The sequence below is a fragment of the Sinohyriopsis cumingii genome, chromosome 4, assembly GCF_028554795.1.
Source record: "Sinohyriopsis cumingii isolate HCF-2022 chromosome 4, ASM2855479v2, whole genome shotgun sequence".
Taxonomy (NCBI): Eukaryota; Metazoa; Mollusca; class Bivalvia; order Unionida; family Unionidae; genus Sinohyriopsis; species Sinohyriopsis cumingii.
The window spans coordinates 7,701,913-7,720,222 of record NC_142964.1 but is presented as its reverse complement, the minus strand read 5'-3'; the positions used below and the strand labels follow the sequence as shown (position 1 = coordinate 7,720,222).

General features: G+C 35.1%; 2 protein-coding genes across 3 annotated transcripts in view; both read right to left on the bottom strand.

Annotated features, from left to right (window-relative positions):
- The window catches only part of LOC149800579 (mortality factor 4-like protein 1), a 75,823-nt gene extending 57,807 nt beyond the window's left edge, over window positions 1–18,016 (bottom strand). Inside the window, exons 1-3 of one of the 2 annotated variants that reach the window (XM_089954529.1) lie at window positions 17,872–18,016; window positions 15,952–16,019; window positions 1,614–1,697 (exon numbers count right to left, since the gene is read on the bottom strand). In XM_089954529.1, coding sequence (XP_089810655.1) covers window positions 1,614–1,697; window positions 15,952–16,019; window positions 17,872–17,961 — 242 coding nt within the window. In that variant the 5' untranslated portion in view covers window positions 17,962–18,016. The remainder of the gene's footprint in view (window positions 1–1,613; window positions 1,698–15,951; window positions 16,020–17,871) is intronic. The other variant, XM_089954528.1, reaches the window with a different exon arrangement.
- LOC149800580 (uncharacterized) lies at window positions 6,957–10,017 on the bottom strand. Its single transcript, XM_089954209.1, has 3 exons — window positions 9,533–10,017; window positions 7,985–8,058; window positions 6,957–7,127 (listed from the first exon to the last, which is right to left on the bottom strand). Exons 1-3 carry the CDS (start codon window positions 9,738–9,740, stop codon window positions 6,957–6,959), a joined length of 453 nt encoding a protein of 150 aa, XP_089810335.1. The 5' UTR covers window positions 9,741–10,017.
- Window positions 18,017–18,310: the final 294 nt, after the last annotated feature.

The window sequence follows — 18,310 nt, the reverse complement described above, 5'->3', positions numbered from 1 at the left end:
TATACACATATACTTTACGTACTGCATACTCCCAAAACATGTCTCCTTTATGGAGAAAACCAGTCTATGTCCAGGATTGTGTCTTTCTCTTTCTGTGTGAAATTTACATGGACTACAGTTCCATTCACTCCTGGCAGTGTATAGTTTTCTCCTTAAAGGAGACATGTTTAGGGAGTCCTGCTATAGCAAAATTGCTAGAGTATTTGTTCACCAGTTCACCCTATGACAGTGCATGTGAGTGAGAATTTTCAACTGCTAACTATTAAAACCGATCTGAAAAAAATCTGAGGCAGGACAACTTCTGTCACCAACTACTGATCACACGAGAAGGCCGCAATATCAGAGACTTCAATGCCAATATCGCAATAACAAAATGGTTGATTTCTTCACAGATAGCAAGACTTTTGACTGATTTATGCAATGGCCCATGCAGAATGAGATGAATAACTGGTAGAATCTGGGAATTGATTCAGAATGGCCAGACTTTGAGAACACAGTATATGATATGTAAATGTGTTTCAATTTGTATCATGCTAAACATTTTGACTATGTTTCAGTTTGAGTCATGTGACTCTGAAAACAAAGACCATTTCAGACTCCTGACTCCTTTTATTCAAATAAGAAAAGAAAGGAGACTGCATTGTTTAAAATAATTACTGTATTTATTTATTGAAGCTCATACATGTAACTATGCTTTTTTATTGAATATGATGTTCCTCCGAACAGCTCAGCATTGCTGGACCTGCCACCCATCAACACTATTTTTAAGCCCTGGGATCACGAAAACCCAGCCATCACTACTCCAATAAATATTGCTGCCAGTCACCATCATAACAGATATCACAAACTGACATTTCCATTAGTGGTTAAGTGATCTTTACTGTGTTCATTCACTTTGTGCCGACACTTGACAAGGGCACAATAAATGCATGTGACACAAATGAACATGTATTGAACCACTAATCAAGTAAATTACAATGATTGCCAAAACTATCTTCATGCCCATGAATGTAGCCTGGTGTACTCCACCCAAGCACTGTTTTCATTACAGAGGATAACAAACAGTAGGGTAATGTGTTTTACTAATTATATCGTTCTTGATAAACAATCACATATGGAAGTATTTCCAAGTTGCATAGACACCACCAAAATGGCAAAATTTATATAGCCATGAGAGAGTGCAACTGCAAAGATGATCATAATAAAAGACTATGAAAGTAAAAGAAATGTGGAAAAATGAACACAAATACCTGAAGTATGATGTGTACTCTCTGCACAGAGTATTCCGAGAAGTATGAAAGTGCATGCAGTCTTCATTTGCAAGTCTTATGGTGAATGCAGTAGTTACTGTTTTGTGTTGACGTTAATAAATAATAAATGTTGAATTAGAACTAGTTTCTGTCCAATTTTATCAAGATCAGAGAAATTTAGGAGAAATCAGTACAAATTTTATTTTGGCAATCCTGTTGGTTAGTGGGAGAATCTTTTTTTAGAAACTTCAAACCTCTCCTAATCATATAGTATACTTCTGACTAATGAGTCATCCTTCACCTAATTTTGTTTGTGTTAAATAGTATATTGTATCAAAAGTGATGTATTCTAATTTTACTTACAATGCTTTTTGTAGTTCTTTCTGCTTCTGGTATCCCTGTTCATTGGCTTTCAGAACCCTGCTCTCTGGCACCCACTCATCCCAGCTGTAAATAGGATAAAAAATTACAGTATATCATAAATTTAAATGTGTAATACCCAGGCAACGGTACTAAATCATCCAATCTGTAAATGACATAATGAATTATAGTGTATTTTGAAGTTATATGTAGCACCCAGGCAACAGTACTAAATCATCCAATCTGTAAATGACATAATGAATTATAGTGTATTATGAAGTTATATGTAGCACCCAGGCAACAGTACTAAATCATCCAATCTGTAAATGACATAATGAATTATAGTGTATTATGAAGTTATATGTAGCACCCAGGCAACAGTACTAAATCATCCAATCTGTAAATGACATAATGAATTATAGTGTATTATGAAGTTATATGTAGCACCCAGGCAACAGTACTAAATCATCCAATCTGTAAATGACATAATGAATTATAGTGTATTTTGAAGTTATATGTAGCACCCAGGCAACAGTACTAAATCATCCAATCTGTAAATGACATAATGAATTATAGTGTATTATGAAGTTATATGTAGCACCCAGGCAACAGTACTAAATCATCCAATCTGTAAATGACATAATGAATTATAGTGTATTATGAAGTTATATGTAGCACCCAGGCAACAGTACTAAATCATCCAATCTGTAAATGACATAATGAATTATAGTGTATTATGAAGTTATATGTAGCACCCAGGCAACAGTACTAAATCATCCAATCTGTAAATGACATAATGAATTATAGTGTATTATGAAGTTATATGTAGCACCCAGGCAACAGTACTAAATCATCCAATCTGTAAATGACATAATGAATTATAGTGTATTATGAAGTTATATGTAGCACCCAGGCAACAGTACTAAATCATCCAATCTGTAAATGACATAATGAATTATAGTGTATTATGAAGTTATATGTAGCACCCAGGCAACAGTACTAAATCATCCAATCTGTAAATGACATAATGAATTATAGTGTATTTTGAAGTTATATGTAGCACCCAGGCAACAGTACTAAATCATCCAATCTGTAAATGACATAATGAATTATAGTGTATTATGAAGTTATATGTAGCACCCAGGCAACAGTACTAAATCATCCAATCTGTAAATGACATAATGAATTATAGTGTATTATGAAGTTATATGTAGCACCCAGGCAACAGTACTAAATCATCCAATCTGTAAATGACATAATGAATTATAGTGTATTATGAAGTTATATGTAGCACCCAGGCAACAGTACTAAATCATCCAATCTGTAAATGACATAATGAATTATAGTGTATTATGAAGTTATATGTAGCACCCAGGCAACAGTACTAAATCATCCAATCTGTAAATGACATAATGAATTATAGTGTATTTTGAAGTTATATGTAGCACCCAGGCAACAGTACTAAATCATCCAATCTGTAAATGACATAATGAATTATAGTGTATTATGAAGTTATATGTAGCACCCAGGCAACAGTACAATAGTTTCCCCTTGTTATAACAGATCGTGTGGTTATGAAGTTTTATATAAAATTATTCCTATATTTGCACTCATTATTGACAGAATAATGAAAATATAAGATAGCATTTTAAACCACATACAAATCAAATATAACTACAAAAAAACATATATTTTCCTCAACATATGTAAATATCAACTCCTGTACATGTGAAAATTTTGCAAAGAAATTTACAACAAAGAATTAATGTCCCACCCACACCTACATGTACTTTCATCCCAGTTCCCCACTAACATCACCAGTATCAATATCAAGCCATCCAACAATATCATCGCAAGGGACATATTGGTCTCAACATTCTAGACAAAGTGACATCTCCCACTTGTCTAAATATGGCAAAGTGGTGCACAAATAATAGTAATAATAATAATGAGGACTTTGTATAGTGCCTAATCTTTAGAAGCTCTAAGCACTTTACAACATTACACAACACCTATAATATAAAAAATATATATAATGATATGAGTAGAAAAAAATAAACACCAATAAATTAAAAAACATAATAAAACATACTGAAAATATTTAAGGTAGGAAACATTATTAGGTCTTTAACCACGTTGCTGGGCCCTGGTATGCAAAAGAACATTGTCCATATGACTTCATTTTTATAGTGGGAATAATGAGTATACGATTGTCAGAAGAGGAGCGTAAGTATCTTGCTGGTGTGTACACATGAGTGAGGTTGGATAAGTATGTTGGACTGGAGTCCGTCAGTGAAACATAGCACAGAGAACAAATTTTGTGTTTGATTCTGGATCAAATGGGTAGCCAGTGTAGGGTACAGAGCTGTGGTTAGGTGTGCTCTGATCGTAGTACTCTAAGTATGATTCGAGCAGCTGTGTTTTGAACTTTTTTAAGTTTCTGGAGTAGAAATTGAGATGAACCAGACAGAATTGAGTTGCAATAGTCCAGTCTTGAAAGTACTAATGAACACACAAGTGTTTTAATGGCATCAACTGAAAGATATTTGCGAATGGAACTGATGCGCCTCAGCTCAAGATATGCAGCCTTGCATATGTTCATGCCATGTTGGTGCAATGTGAGAGTACTGTCCAGAGTAACACCTAGGTTTCGTACTGACTGTGTGGAGCACCACAACATAGATCAACTGGGCTGGAGTGTATTCCATTTGAGACACAATTTGTGTCCTGTTGACCAAGTAGGACTTGAACCACAGTAAGGCTGTATCATAAATGCCAAATACTTGCTGGAGATGATGAAGTGATATATCATGGTCTTTTGTGTCAAATGCTGCAGACAAATCAAGGAGGGTGAGGACTGTAATCTTTCCGCTATCCAAAGCAAAGAGAATGTCATTAACTACTTTTAGAAGAGTAGTTTCAGTACTGTGGCAAGGGCGATATGTAGATTGTACATTGCTAAAAAGACTTTGAATTCAGATGAGATACAAGATGGGACAGAACCTATTCTAAGATTTTTTTTTATGAATGGGAGATTAGAAACTGGGCGGTAGTTTTTATATCATTATGGTAGAGTGTTGGTTTCTTCAGCAGAGGCTTTACAATGGCAGTTTTTAAAAATGATGGGAATTCCCCGGATGAGAGAGAGGTATCAAATTCATCAACGACTGGTTTTATTCGATTTGACCAGATTAAACAGTATTAAAATGTACAAAATGTATGTACTCTTCAAACTTTGTAAAACACAAAAATCTTTCTATACTGATTCTGAAAACTGCCATATTATTTCATCAATGACTTAAGATGGTAACCTGAAAATATCTTGTTGTGCTTGAAAAAAAACTGGGTAACACTCTTCACATATGATTGATCTCAAGACTCCTTCCAGGTGAAATATTGGATTTTATTCTCTCCATAGTTTTTAGCTCAAAACTTCTTCAATGACACAGGTTTAGGGGCAGAAAATGTGAGATTTCACTCATTTCTATAGCTTCAATTGGTATGATTGATGCATTATATCAAAATTTCAAAGATGGAAGCAGCAATTTCACCCAAACTGCCCCCAATGCTTTAATTAGTATGTACTCATCTGTGTGGTTTCAAAATTCATACATTCAAAAAAGTCTAAAAAGTTTTGCTAAAGTACACAGTTAAACCTAAACATTTGTATCACCTTTAATATTGTTTTTTCAGGTGTACATATAATTATACTAGGTATAAATATTAACTATAATTATCTTCAGTGCCACTAACTTTCACATACGTTTAACATTAAAAGTTTTGTAAACAGCAGTCTCTTAATGGGACTGATGCTCAAATGGACAACAAGAATTTTCAATAATTCAATATGAGGCCATTTCTATTTCTATTTTAACTGCCGAGTGCTGAAGCCAACTCATATTTCTAAGTTGTTGTTGTTGTTGTTGTGGGGTTTAACGCCATTTTTCAGCACACGATAGGTATACATGGCGGCCAGTATTAATGGTGGAGGAAGAACCGAGGAAAACCTCGGAAAGAATCACCAACCCACGCGAAGCTACTGGCAAGCTTTCTCACATACCCACATTGGCTGAATCTGAGACTCAAACCTGCGCAGACAGAGATGAGATGGCAGTGATCCATAACGGAGAGCGCTTTAGACCACTCAGCCACTTGGGGCCCCCATATTTCTAAGTAAAAACAATGTTTTCAAATTAACCTTTTTATTCAGGAAGAGTACTAAGATTTTCAAGATGACTATAGCGGATGTAATTTTTATTTGGGACCAACCAGACATCATAAGAAATATTTTAATGAAATCCCCATGTTTGTATGACCATCCATCCTGGGGGAGTGGTAATTAATAGATTTTTCAAGAAAAGCAGCACCATTTTCATTTAAGACAAGCTGTACCTTGGAATGTGTGTAATGTTACATGGCAATCCTCAAAGTAGTTTACGAGTGGTAGCATTGTTTCAGTCAGGTTTAACAAAACCTAGGCTAAATGCTGTTCTTTATTTAATAAAATTGGTTAAAAGTATAATCCTAACGGGACAACAGAATAATGAAATAGCTCAAACATAGTATATTTTACATGTTATTTGCATGAAAACCCAATCAAAAGCCACCTGTAATGTACCATTTTCAACGATGATGTGTCTAAATGTATCGTAACAGTGTGGAAGAAGTCAGTCTACAATTTTTGCCCATCCAACATCAGTTATCAATCTTAGTGAAGTTCAGCTTTTAAGTGATTTCCTGAGTTCCTCTGTCTTCCACCACTGTGAAGACAAATTCTTTGTTAGAACATTCACTTTCCGCCTGAGTTTCATCCCGGTCTTTTGTAGGTTTAACATCATGTACAAAGTAATTGTGATCACTCTGAGCATGAGACAGGGGTAAAGACAGGGGTAATTGTGATCACCGAGCATGAGACAGGGGTAATAGTGATCACTTTGAGCATGAGACAGGGGTAATTGTGATCACTTTGAGCATGAGACAGGGGCAAAGACAGGGGTAACTGTGATCACCGAGCATGAGACAGGGGTAATAGTGATCACTTTGAGCAAGAGACAGGGGTAAAGATGGGTAATTGTGATCACTTTGAGCATGAGACAGGGGTAATTGTGATCACTTTGAGCATGAGACAGAGGTAAAGACACAGGTAACTGATCACTTTGAGCATGAGAGGGGTAAAGACGGGTAATTGTGATCACTTTGAGCATGAGACAGGGATAATTGTGATCACTTTGAGCGTGAGACAGGGGTAAAGACAGGGGTAACTGTGATCACTTTGAGCATGAGACAGGGATAAAGAAATATCTACCTCCTAATGAAACTCCAAGAGGTTACAATTGATAAATGGCACTACATGTCAAGTGATTGGAAGTATGTACATCTGAGATGCAGGTGTTGCAGCACTTGCCTTCTACTTCCAAAACAGAAAATACAAGTCCAGTTTTTGTTGTAAGAAATTGGGTTAGTTGTGCATGAGGTTGGTAAATAAAGACAAATACATTTCTCCTGCTTTCTGACACCCTGCAAATACAATAAAAATACATTTACTACAACTATACATAACAATACCGTCATCAGCGCATTATTGTTTTGCATGTATGCATTGATTCTGCTTAGAGTACATTCAATATGAATGCCTTACAATCTCTTATATTATTAATTTTCCATATAAAGAGATAGTTAATCAAATAAACCTAAACACAAAGCAATCAACGTTTATATCAACATATATTAGCTCCATTGGAATATAAAGGAACAGGCAATTACATACATTTCAGAGAGAAATATACTGAGTACATACAAAACACTGATACACTAACTACATTATATGAAATCTAAGTACCTTATCATATGGGTCAAAAGTCAGGTCACATTTATCCTAGAAGCAAAAAATCTTCAGGCACTCTTCTTACCGCAATTCAATGACCAACACACTGCAGAAGCTCTAATGGAATGACTACCACTAATATGCTGTTCATGCTATGCTGTTTATACAGGCACATAGCAAAATAACCGATCTGAAAGTTACTTACCACGTCATAAAATAGAACAACTCAGGATGAACAGGTAATCCTGGTTTAAGGTTACCTAATTGGCTAAATTTGTGTAAAATGAGAAATCACAATAACTGCAACTAATGGCTTTTTTTCATTCACCAATGAACATTAATCAAGGATGGTCCTGGCTCTTAAAAAGTTGTTGGCAAAAAAATCACCAACCTCAATATTTTGTCACCAATTTTCAAAAAATGTCGCCAGAACAAGTAGTGAATATTTTTTTCAAGTCTATGAATGTAATAGGCAATGAAAATGTAAAAAGATGGAATAGTTCTTACTTTATTAAGAAGCAATACAGAATATTACAAAATAAATCATTACATGACTGTTTTGCCCTACTTCCATGGTCTTTGCATCCCGCATCAACATTAGTACATAGGTATGACTTCTGCTACCTGAAATAAACGCATTATCAAATGTAAAATATATACTTTTCTGACATCTATAGTCTCTCTTTTTTTAATAGAAACATCAGGTATTAAGCAAATCTGTATTATGTATATTATTTTCCAAATAATAGTTTTGTAAAGAACTTTAGTTAATGACATTTTAATACTAAAACCCCATGAGCCTACTTTGCAATGTAAGATAAGTGACGTATAATGCGACCATCGATTTTATGCATTCAGGAATTAAATGCCCCCCCCCCCCCCCCCAGCTAGCTTTAAAGTACATCTCCATCAATCAGGAGTTCAGAATTATTTTTTGCAGCACTTGTTTTGCTTTGCTTGTAGTGAATTGCTTCTGAAATCCCAAGAATAATCACCGAATGCTGTAGACTTTTTCTCAACAAACAAACTAGGATAACCATTCCCACCAATGAAACTAACATGAGTCAACACCTAGCATTAATGTACCGAATATATAAGCATTAATTACCATTATTAAACTAAAAGCAATGAAGAAACATATCACAGAGCATATGTGCCCCAAAAAACTCATTCACAATAAATATGTTATTTAGTAAACAGTGTGTTATAAGCATATACGAGTTAATAATAGGGAAATAAAGTGGGATATAAAATGTGGGATAATAGGGAAATAAAGTGGGATATAAAATGTGGGAAATTGTTATCACGTATAGTAGCTTGAGACCACATTTGAACTGTTAACATAAATTCACACCCATTTTAAGCATTGTTAGTTATAACAAAAAATGGCATTGTTTATTTGTCAATCAATTGCTAGTACTTTCATGTACTGTAGAACAGGCAGTTTCTTTGAGGTATGTTGAAGAGGCTTGAGTCTAATGTTTAGCTACTGTGCAGTTTGGGCACAGCTGACCAGAATATGAAATGGGGGTATGTTGGGGTGGGATAAAGCACTCCACAGGGTGAAACGGCGTGTCTTTTGAGAATTTCACGTGTATTGGACCCCAACAATTGGCGAATATTTAGTGAAAACATGCTTTAATATGCCTCAAATAACTTCCCAATAGTAGGTCCCAATCTGTATGTTTTCGGATTCAATCTCCTAACCTGCTTTTTGAAAAGATTTATTTTTTGCATGACACATAGAATAACTGATCGGTATTACCTAAATTTATTCAATGAGTATTTGAATTCTTTGAAAATTTTTCTGTACATTTGAAACTTCAACACAGAAGGGGCATTTTTCATTAAAACGTATTCGGATTTTTTTGGAACTATTGGAATTGAAAGGACTTTTAGGAAATAGGAATTGATTCACCATGTTGTAAGTTAATATAATTCCTTCACTCCAGTATTTTGAGAAATAAATTATTTTCAATTAAGAAAAACTTGTTTGTTTTGCTATTTCTAATTGTGTAGTTTAAGTCCCTGGAGTCATAACACGGGATTGATTGCAAAACTAATAGATCAATTAGCAAAATTAACATATATTACTTACCCCCCATGGATTCATGTTTGGTGACATGCTCCTTCAAAATATCACAACCAGTTGTAAATGAATTCACGACTTGTGCCTTGATGCATATCATTTGGTTTAACTTTTTATCATATCTCAGCCACGGCTGCCCAAGTTTAGAGCTGTCAAGACATTTTTGGGAACTTTTGTCCTGTTCATCACGATGTGGTTGGTGTTGCACTGGAAGCATTACTACATCACTATAAGAAGATGATGCTGGACTGTCAGGTTCAGTGACAGTGTTGTCTGATGAATTTGCACTAAATCCAAATGCTGTTAATTTTGTTAACTTACTCTTTATATGACAGACACCCAACGTCTAACTTACATTTACCCATGATAAAGTTGCACTGTTGACAGTATATAATTCTGATTGAGATTTCTTTCCATTTGCTTTGTATTTATACACAGCAATCGGTACTACAAAGGTAATCAGTTTTCTCTGAAGTTTCAGCAAACCTATTTTATTGGTATTTTTTTAAATAAAAAAAACAGAAGGATTAGCCATTGTTCAATTAATTGTAGCTGTTTCTGTTCACGTCTTCAGAGGTCGGTCAATTGTAGTTATAGTCTGGTAGAATGTCTGAGTGTATCCCAGCATACAGTACTCAGGCCAGCTGTCAACATAAGCGGATTATGATGTAACAATGCACTGTAAAGATGGGTTTGTCAATATGAACAAAAGATTTGTTTATGTAACAGATTCCAGTGCACTGTGTATCACCAGTAGCTTCTCGTGGGCCAGTGGTTCTTTCCAGGGATTTCCTGGGTTTTTTTGCCACCATTAATACTGGCCGCTATGTATGGCCTATCGTGTGCTGAAATATGGCATTAAACCCTACAACAACAACAAAGCATTGTGTATCCAAGTTTGTGGCTTTCTTTCGTGGTCCATTTGAATGTCTCCACTCCAAAACCATAACTGTCTGTACAAATTAAACAGCCAAAAAGGTTGTCACAAAAAATTCGCCAAAGGGTATATCTTGTCGCCAATAAGAAAAAAAAATTGCAATTTGCGACATTGGCAAAGCCCAGGACAATTCCTGATTAATTATATAAAATAATACAATACCCATTTCTGCCTAATTAAAACATGAATATATAAAATTCAAAAATATATAATATATAAAAATATATAATCCTGCTACACTGGGACAATAACTGTATCTATTAGTTAATAATGTTAATAAAAAGGAGTGGAAGTTACAAATACATTACCTGAATTTGTTGCACATTGTTTCATGTAGTCTACTATGGTCACACACAGATCTTATTTTTAACAACTCAACCAAAAACACAAATTTTAAGTATTTTGTCTTTCTCCTATACACAACTTCACGTCTACATGTATATAGACAAAGGGAAACAACTCATATGGTTTACTCCCCTTTCTACTTACTAGGTGGCTACCAGTATTTCCAGTTTACACCCACTTTTAAACTTTAACAAAATTCTATAGGATGCTCACATTGAATGGAAGGGTGGGATAGATTATTTGTAATGTGATCATGCAAGTACTAGTGAAGAAACATAATTTACTAAAAAAATTGCTTTCTCTGGCAAATTCATTACCTGACCACATTACATCAGGAGAACTTGTAAGGAGGAGTAGGAAATATTGAGCATTCTACCTCTACCTGTGTTACTCAGGAACATGCTTGCTCTACTAAATATATGAACTACCAATGTCAGTTTGGCACAAGAGACAATTTGTTTATATATGTGCATGGGAGATCTCTATGGTATTCTGCACTTGATTATTGCCATTTCTGGGTCAAGGTTGTGCTCTCATGAATGGCGAGTGGTAACCACTAACTCAATGAGATAAAGCACCGTAAAAAGGCCATTTGATGCTAGAAGCTAGAGGTGGCAGAATGGGTATGCCAGCTTGCTGCCTCTGCTATGTCCTGAAATAAGAATTACATTAAAGGTCAGGCTCATGGAAGCTGCTTATATATCAGTAGGTGAAATATTCATTAGTTGCCTGATCCTTTGAAAGTTCTGAGTACACTGATTTAATAACTCCCTTTAGTCAAGGGGTCAGTGCTTGTGGAATTATGTCATGCATTCCTGCCTTAAGTGGTAGGAAAAGTCTTTCACATCTCAGTTAACAGCTGAGGGTACTTACTGGGTCCTGCAGATTGCTTCCTGCAACAAACTGATCAAGAAGGGAACAAATAGTTCTTACTGGCTGGCTAGTAATAGCAAGTTTTTCTTTGGAAGAAGTGTTTGTAGCACACTTACTCTGCATGTTAAGTTGCAAGTCATGTCAGTGGGGAGGGATAACAGTGGCTCAAACTTAGATGAGTTAATAGATGGGATATAGTGTGAGTGAGCATGATATGTCAAACCTATTGTGGCCAAAACAGTCCCTTCCATGAATTCTGAACTTTCTATGATCAAGGAACAGTATATCTTGATTGTGATAGGGCTACATTCTTGCCATTAGGGGGCGCTCACCAGTTATTATGTACTTTTGAGAGAGTGATGTATGTAAGGTGAAGTTGTTTGTATTTGAAACATGCACATTGGAAAGAATGTTGGCATACCTCTATGCTACTTTGCTATAAGGTGGCTGACATTTCTTTGGATACTGTACTCATGGAAATTGTACATGATCAAAGCACAATGCTAAATAAAATGACTGCTCCCTTGTACTAAAAAAAATCAGCCTGAATTAGTCTAAAGTACAGTATCTTTAGCACCTATTAAAATAGGGAAAATGAAGTTTGTCCAACTAGACAATACCAGCTTCTGAAAGTGCAATGGATAAACTATCAAATATATAAAATGTACAAAAAGTTATCAGCTCTCTTTTTTTACAATTACCTTCAAGGTACAAGAAGTGACAATGACCAAGTGGAGATAGCAGTTTTTTGAAAGGTGCACACCTGGAGTAAGGCCATGCAATACACTCTATAACCCATATTATATCCATCAATAGTACACCAAAATAATGGGAATTAAAGGTTCTTTGAATAATACCTAAGAGATACAAGATCTTTTTTTTAAATAGCCAGTATAACCAGTGAGGAAAGCCAGGAAAATTCTTTTTCTTTAAAATTCTAGCCTTATGCAAAATAAGAAACTCTAGAGCAACACCTATGAGAAAGAAATTCGCCATTGGAGAATGGGTGCTGAGAGTGGTGTGATATCATAGATGTGACGCAAGTCATCGATGACACATGATTTCCTCAAAATGGAAGATCTTCAGCTTTTACCTCCATGTATGACATGATTGAAACTCCAAATTCCTATTTATTCAGGACATGAAAGGAGCTAGAAGTGGACATGGAAAAAAAATACTAACCCAAAGTTTTTCTAGTGTGTCATCCAGGAATGCCCACCTTCTCTTTGGAGGATGTCCTGAACTGGGTTATGGCTTGGTGTAACATCATTTTGAAGGTAGAACTTCAATATCTTGGTTAATACCAGCTCTGACAGATGAAAGATATGACCGGAAGGAAGACACCAAGTTGATATGTGTTAATGGTTTGATACCTGGATGGACCAAAAGGGACATGGTCTGACATCTATACATTGATTATTCACCATGTGATTGAAGTAATGAACCAAAATCAAAACTTATCTAAGTTTTTCTGTATCCGCAGGAGTGCCACATTGCTTTGGTGGATGTCCTGAACTCAGTGAAGCCCAAAGGCATAGACAAGACCTATATAAAAGTATGCATTGGACTGATCATGTACTCATCGCATCTCTATCACAGGTCTCAAGTACCACTGGACTTCAAAACCAGAATTGTTGAACAATTTTGTACCATTCACACTGCCATTTCACAAGCAGAAAAACTAAACTGTCTTCTTGAGATCACTTGGGAGCTTCCTTCATAAAGGCTGGGCAATGAAGTGAAAGGGTTAAAATAACAACATCTGGAGACCCTCTGACACTGTTTGGACTTCCCATTGTTTAGTAAGAGTGGTTGGTCCAAAAGAAAGAAAGTAATATGGCACCTCAGCAGGGTCACAGAAGGTATGGGTGACAGTGTATCACTTACAATTAATGGATGGCAGGGGGAAGGAGAAACAGTGTTTCTCTCTCTCCTCTCTGTCTGCCTGTGAACATTTTTTTTGGTCAGAAATCATCCCATCTCATGCCCAGTAATTTCTGCAATCCTTAACTACTGTGGCAAGATTCTGAATGACAAAATGATGTCATCATCATCTACAGCTACAAAGTATTGACCTTGTAGGTAAAATGGATTGAGGGTGGAAGATGGCATTCCACCTGCAACAATATCCCATATATTTCCTCTATCGCTGCGATAAATTCTATTCATTCCACTGCTGGATCAGCATGTTATTGCATTTTGTTTCATCACCATCATCAAAGGGAAATGATGAAGTATCACTGGCATGCATCATTGTTTCAGCCAATTCTTTTTTAAATGCTGCTGGGTAATTGTATTATGAATTGTCAATCCAGCATCATGGCCAGATTGGCTTGGTCAGCCTGCTTCGTCAGTAATGTTGTTCGCTATGAATTCCATAGGAATGGGTAAACTGCATTATCAAAACAGCTAAGAAGTGTAATAGTTCATTAACACAGCTGGCGAAACTGAATGTTACCCAGACCTGCCAACTCTGACAAGTCCGTCTCAGTAAGGCAGTTGATTTTTTTCCATAAGATTGACCAGTTTTCAGTAAGGTGTAACAAAATATCAATAACTGTTATTGTAAACCTGGAAAATGTAATTAAAAGTTTGACACATCGACAATAAACATTATGTTCAACTGAAAAGTTTGTAAAGTACAAGTAGACTTTATTTACCACTAGTACAGTTGCACAAATTGTTCCAATCCCAATGCAACAAAATAGCTTGTTGCTATCTCTCAACTTGACCCAGTTCTTGGAAATTCTTTTCCATTTCACATGACGATGGCAATCATATCTCCCACCACGAGTCATACTCAAATTGGCATGTGATGTCCAATAAATGTAATTGTGCCCATTCCAGCTTTTATTAATAAGAATAGGTTTACTCCTGTTTATTCTTCTGTGTTGATTATTAACACTTTTCAAGAAACTTATTTTCCCACTGGTCTTAAACATGCATTGCTTTCCGGACGCCATTAAAATAAATCCTATAATCAAGAGTTTGACCATGCAGATCCTTTGCATGAACAAATATGTGCAGTTTAAAGCATTTGGGGTACTGCTGTAAAGTCAGTCTGGTTCCCTGACTAATTTCACTAATTCTAAGATGAAACCAGGATCCAAACAAAACACGGATGAATCAATTATCCGGATTTTTTGGCAACGATCATTTTTCCATAGTTTTTACTAGCATGCCGTAAGTCCGTATTTTAAGGGCAATTTTTGTAAGACTCACAGCAAAATCGTAAGAGTTGGCAGGTCTTACTGATCAAAATCAAATATGATGATAATGAATGGTACAGTAATTGCAAAAATACATAAATAAATTCATAAAAATTTATAAAAATGTTTTATGACCATACAAGACACAATCTTGACTTGATGTACCATTAAAAAAGAAATGTAAATGATTAATTTCAGTATTAAATTAGCAGAATTTAACCAGATTGTCTGGAAGATATCTTACCAACTCAGCAAAAGTAAAAACCGGTTTTAAATCGGATATAGCAGTAGCCACCTTGCAGGTACAAACGAAAAATGAATATATATTGCTGAAATGAATAAATCCACTTCACAAGCACATGTGATTATCAGCCATTCCTGTATCTCTCAAGTCCCTCTAGATATTATTTTGACGTTTGAGTCTACATTTTTACCTACCTGTGCACAACTATGGAAGTAAAGACAGCAGTGTTTTCACTGAAGATTTCATCTTTTCTTTTATAGTTTTTATCAATGATCATCTATCGTGTGCTCTTCATTAGTGCCCAAGCTTATCAAAATCAATAAGACATTTTTGTCAGCGAATGACATCGTCTCATGGGTTTTCTTGTTTTAGTCAATGAACACATTCTATTCAGTTAGATTAGGATGCATTCAACTGAATCTAAAATCAACAGCAACAATCTTTACTCTTGTTTTTCATGGGTCTTTGCTTTTGCATTTTAAGATGAAAATGAAGGCTCATTGGCACAATGGTGCATCCTAAAATGAACCTTAAATATATTGTCAACTTTAAGGTTTTGCAAAACATTCAGTGTAGAAAATCAATCAGGAAAGATGATGAATTTTGTTTTATATTCACAAATTTTACAATACCAAAAAAAAGGGTCAAATTGATAACTAATTACCAGTTAATGAAAAAACAAAACAATGGCAAGTCTTCAAGGCTAAAGTTATACTCATGACAGATCATATGTAAGTTACACACATGATAAATCATCTTTAGATTACATTCATAATAGATCATCATTTTTCAAAACTCCAAACTAGAAAAACAATCTTACTTCTTGTTCCACCCATTGTAGTGGATCATGTAGCGAATCTGTTTGTCCTTTATTTCATGCTTGACACACTGGAAACAAAGAAATGTTTTTCTTGAAAAGTCAAGTTGCAATTAATATTTGTACAAACTGGAAAAGAAGGACATGAATTTCAACAAATGTAGGGCTGTGTATTGGAACTTCCGAAGCTCACACCTGATATGAGACATATCATAAGGTGAAAACTTCCATTACACAATATATATAGATAATACACATTTAATGATACTGAAGCATGTTTACCTGTAAATTAGCCATATTAAAACAAAATATTCCATGTATGGAGAACATGGGAATGCACTAACTGCACCATAAGTTGTGCAGACAGATGCAAAACAAAAAACATATTGCTTGACATAAGTAATTCCATCAACTTTCTTTGATGTATGACTGACTGATTCATAACCAGAAATGTTTAAATGATTTATTCTGTAATTTTTTTAAAATTACAAGTCAAACTATTTAATGGCATTGTAAAATTTCTTATTGAGCCAATACAGTTAAGAATGATTATCGTTTACCATATATTGATATCATGTAATATTCATCTATGCACAGGGTTCTCCATTTTGAAACTGATACATTTTTTGTAGTATCATCAATTTACGAGGGGGACCCATTTTTGTGGTTTTTGTTGTTTCCCCGAACCAGGAATTTAAATCCCCAACAAAAAATTAGCCACGTAAGATGATGACACCCACCATTTTCTTACAATGTTTCATTCCTAGAGATTAACACAGCTACTAGTATTTGATAAATCAAGGTCAATACTGTAATCTGGTAATTAAATATTAGCTTTTGCATGTGTTTGTTTTATTTTTTATTTTAACCTTTGAAAAAAGAATTATAAATTATTTTATACTGTTTCAATGCACTCGTTCAATAAGGTATCAGATAGCTGTAATTTTACACTCACTGCCTTAAATCGATATGAGAGGTAAGTAAGGATAGAGAGAAAATGAAGAAAAAGCCTAAACATTCAAAAAATAGTAACACTGAAAATGAAAGAAAAAATACAAAATAACAGTATATGAAAATTCAATTTAATACTTATTCAAATCAATCCTTCATTCGAGTACAACTGTTGGTGAAACATTTAAATCCTTCCGAAAGCACATTTCATTTTATCCCTTCATTTTTAATCCAATGAAACACTATGTATATACACTAATTACAGCAGAGTATTAAAGCTCACACTTCACAGATTTTTGGACAAAGCCACTGTATCAACATCGTGTCAATCAAGTCTCATGGTGCTCACACATGGTTTTCAGCTAAATAATCCCCAAACTGCTGAATTAAAACTAGTGCAGCTTTCTCAAAACCACTGACAATTAAATCTGATCTTTCACTCATTGTCAAGTGAGTGCAATTATCCATTCAGCGTGAATTGGCCAAAACCTTCAGCTGCATTTTTTTCTCAAATTTAGTATTCAGACTGACTTGTACAATGGTATGCCTCAATATATTTTTCAATGTTAATGTTATAAACCCTAGAAAGCACTGGTCATAGTATGAACCATACTACAGTATTTGCAAAACGTTACAAATATGTCTCCTAAATAACTGTATGAATGATCCGACTGGTATTTCCAATCACTGCATCTCTCACATTTGTTGCTGACATTGCAAATATCATGTTCATTTGTTTGCTTTTGGAAAGTTTCGTTTGCGACTCAGTAAACTCATCCACATCATTGACTTTATCATCTCTGCTTTCAAATGGATGAATAGCATGTTAGTTTACAAAGTAGTTCCTGATACACTTATACTAATTTCAGCACACGTGTCATGCAGTATGAATTCATCTAATATGGAAAAATACTACATGAATCTGACAAGGTACAGTTAATGGAAAAAAAAGAGCATGTAATAAATACTCACCTTTGCCTCATAAAGTAAAGGTCCATGGAAGCAAAGAACTCTTTCACCTAAATCATAAACACAAAGATAGATTTTATTATTAATATACATGTATCTACTTTAAGCACAAAATATACAGAATATGAAGCAAATAAGGTTGTGTGTGTGATTTGGATTTTTAATGTAGCTTTAACAATTTTTCAGTCTTATCGCTACGATGTCTGCAGTGTGGCAGTTCATAATGATACCTAGCACTGAGGAATCATGCTGCAGACAGGTAGCATCATGTCATGCCCTGTCACATTATCTTGATACCAGGCCAACCAGTCCTAACACTAACCTCTTAATGCTGTGCATCTAGTGAGGCTGCTGTTAGTACCATTTTTATAAAAGTCTTTGATATGGCTCAGATGGGGCTCAAATCCGCAACCCCCCCCACATCCGAAGCTGGATACTCTAA